This window comes from Echinops telfairi, unplaced genomic scaffold (assembly GCF_000313985.2).
Source record: "Echinops telfairi isolate 266 unplaced genomic scaffold, ASM31398v2 ScPeMD7_7458;HRSCAF=8496, whole genome shotgun sequence".
Taxonomy (NCBI): domain Eukaryota; kingdom Metazoa; phylum Chordata; class Mammalia; order Afrosoricida; family Tenrecidae; genus Echinops; species Echinops telfairi.
In genome coordinates, this window is record NW_022111358.1 from 13764376 (window position 1) to 13766413 (window position 2038).

At 59.8% G+C, this 2038-nt stretch overlaps 1 protein-coding gene across 1 annotated transcript in view; it reads left to right on the forward strand.

Moving 5' to 3' along the window:
- The window catches only part of TBX4 (T-box transcription factor 4), a 33402-nt gene that overhangs the window by 27091 nt on the left and 4273 nt on the right, over positions 1 to 2038 (forward strand). The window contains exon 7 of the mRNA XM_045299292.1: positions 1187 to 1339. Within this exon, the coding sequence (XP_045155227.1) occupies positions 1187 to 1339 (153 nt within the window). The remainder of the gene's footprint in view (positions 1 to 1186; positions 1340 to 2038) is intronic.

The window sequence follows — 2038 nt, forward strand, 5'->3', positions numbered from 1 at the left end:
TAGCCGCTACCGTGGGGTACAGCCGCAGGGAGCAGGTTTGGGGCAGCCACTACTGTGTGTTTCTCCCTGCAGCTCCTGAGGCCAAGTCCCTGTGCTCTATGCTTAAGCCTGACTTGGCTGGGGGGGACCCTTCTCCCCCACCCAGCCCCCCTGTGTCCTCAAGGGACCTTGGAAGCCTGGACCTCTGGCAGTATTTTAGGACCTTTATCTCTTACCTCTGCACTTTGAACTCCAGCCCGTGATGGGGCTCCTCCAGGCTGGGGGTTGCTTTGGGCATGTCTGCAGGGCAGGCCGCATCCAGGTCTCCCCTGTCCTCGCCAGCAGGCCCCTGTTGATGCGCACAATGAGAAGACAGTGAGTGGCTACAGGGACGGGCGGAGGGGGACATGTCCCTCAGCTTCTCCCCACCCCTACTCTGCAAAGCCCCAGCCTCGAAGCAGCCCGTGCTGCTGAGAAATGTGGGAGGCGGGCGCGGAGAGCTGGGCTCAGGCTGGCATTTCTAGGAGGTGCATGGGTGGTGAGGAGAGCGGAAGAGGGAGGAGGTGAGAGGCAGAGGCAAGGGGAGACCAGCTTGGCGGAGAAAACCCGAGGGATGGAAGTTATATATCACGGTCCTGTCTCCCAAACAGGAAAACTGAGGTCCCACAGTGATGAACCCATGCCCCACAACCCACCCAAGAGTTGACCGCAAACTATGGAGTCCCCCTGCGACCCTGCACTGCAGTCACCCCAAACCAAACTCCCTGCATCGAACTCCCTGTCTCATAGGGACCGTATAGGACAGGGTAGAACCGCCCCCGATGAGTTTCTGAGACTACAGTAGAAAGCCTCATCTCTCTCCTGCAGAGTGGCTGGTGGTTTTGAACTGCTGACCTTGTGGTTAGCAGCCCAATGCGTAACCAGGACACCACCAGGGCTCCTGCGTGGAGGTCACTAGGACCATCTAAATGGTTAAGGACTGACCTCCATGGCCCCAGTGAGACAGCTCATAACACCAGCGAGTCCTTGGGGCTCCTGGAGGCTGAAGTTGAGTCCAGAGCTGCAGGAGCTCTCTGGGCTATCTCCTGGCAGTCAGGCCCTGGACTTGGGATCTGGGGAGAATGAAAGCCAGTCCAGGGCCTGCTGAGGGAAGCCAAGGAGCAGAGGGTGGGATCCTGGAGCTCACAATGAAACCCTTCCCTTCCAGATCATCCTCAACTCCATGCACAAGTACCAGCCGCGGCTGCACATTGTGAAGGCAGACGAGAACAACGCTTTCGGCTCCAAAAACACAGCTTTCTGCACCCACGTGTTCCCAGAGACCTCCTTCATCTCGGTGACCTCCTACCAAAACCACAAGGTACCCCCACCCACTCATAGCCCCCAGCGCACACAGCCCTGCAGAGAGGCAGGGAACTCAGAGACCAGCCCTGTGCCCCCCCCCACCTCCGCCCTGCCCCCAAGCAGTGAGTGAGTCCAATATCGAGCGCTCGTAAGCCTCCGGCACAAGGAAATTGGGGTCTCTGGATTTTGGACCGTGGGAAAAGTTGACAAGGGTGAAAACAGGCGTGACGCCTGCTCCGCGGCAGCTCGAGCATTAGCCCTTTAGGGGTGTCATCTTCGTTCGCGTACTGCATCCAAAACGGGCACTCTGGGCTGACCAAGAGGACTGGGGAGCTGGGCCGAGCAGCTCGGTAATGCTGCCCGCTGTGGAGGAGCAGTGGGACCGGCCTTGGGATGTGGTCACAGGCGCCTGGGATCCCCCACCCTCTTCCATGCAACTCCTCACTCCTCCCCAGCTCCCACCTGACCACCCGAGACCACCTCCTGAGCCCCAGGCAGGCTCCTCTCTCCACCTGTGCCCAGCGTCCTCCTCCTCAGGCCACTGTGTGTCACACGGACACATTGTGTGCTTTGGGGCCGGTGAGAGGGTCGCGGAAAGCTCACCGACTGTAGCGAGCCTTCTACTGTGGGTGGAAGAGTGACAGTCAGATTTAGAACAGGTGCACTGCCTGGGACTGATGGGCTGGAAGCTCGCCCCCTGGAAAGGCCCACAGCC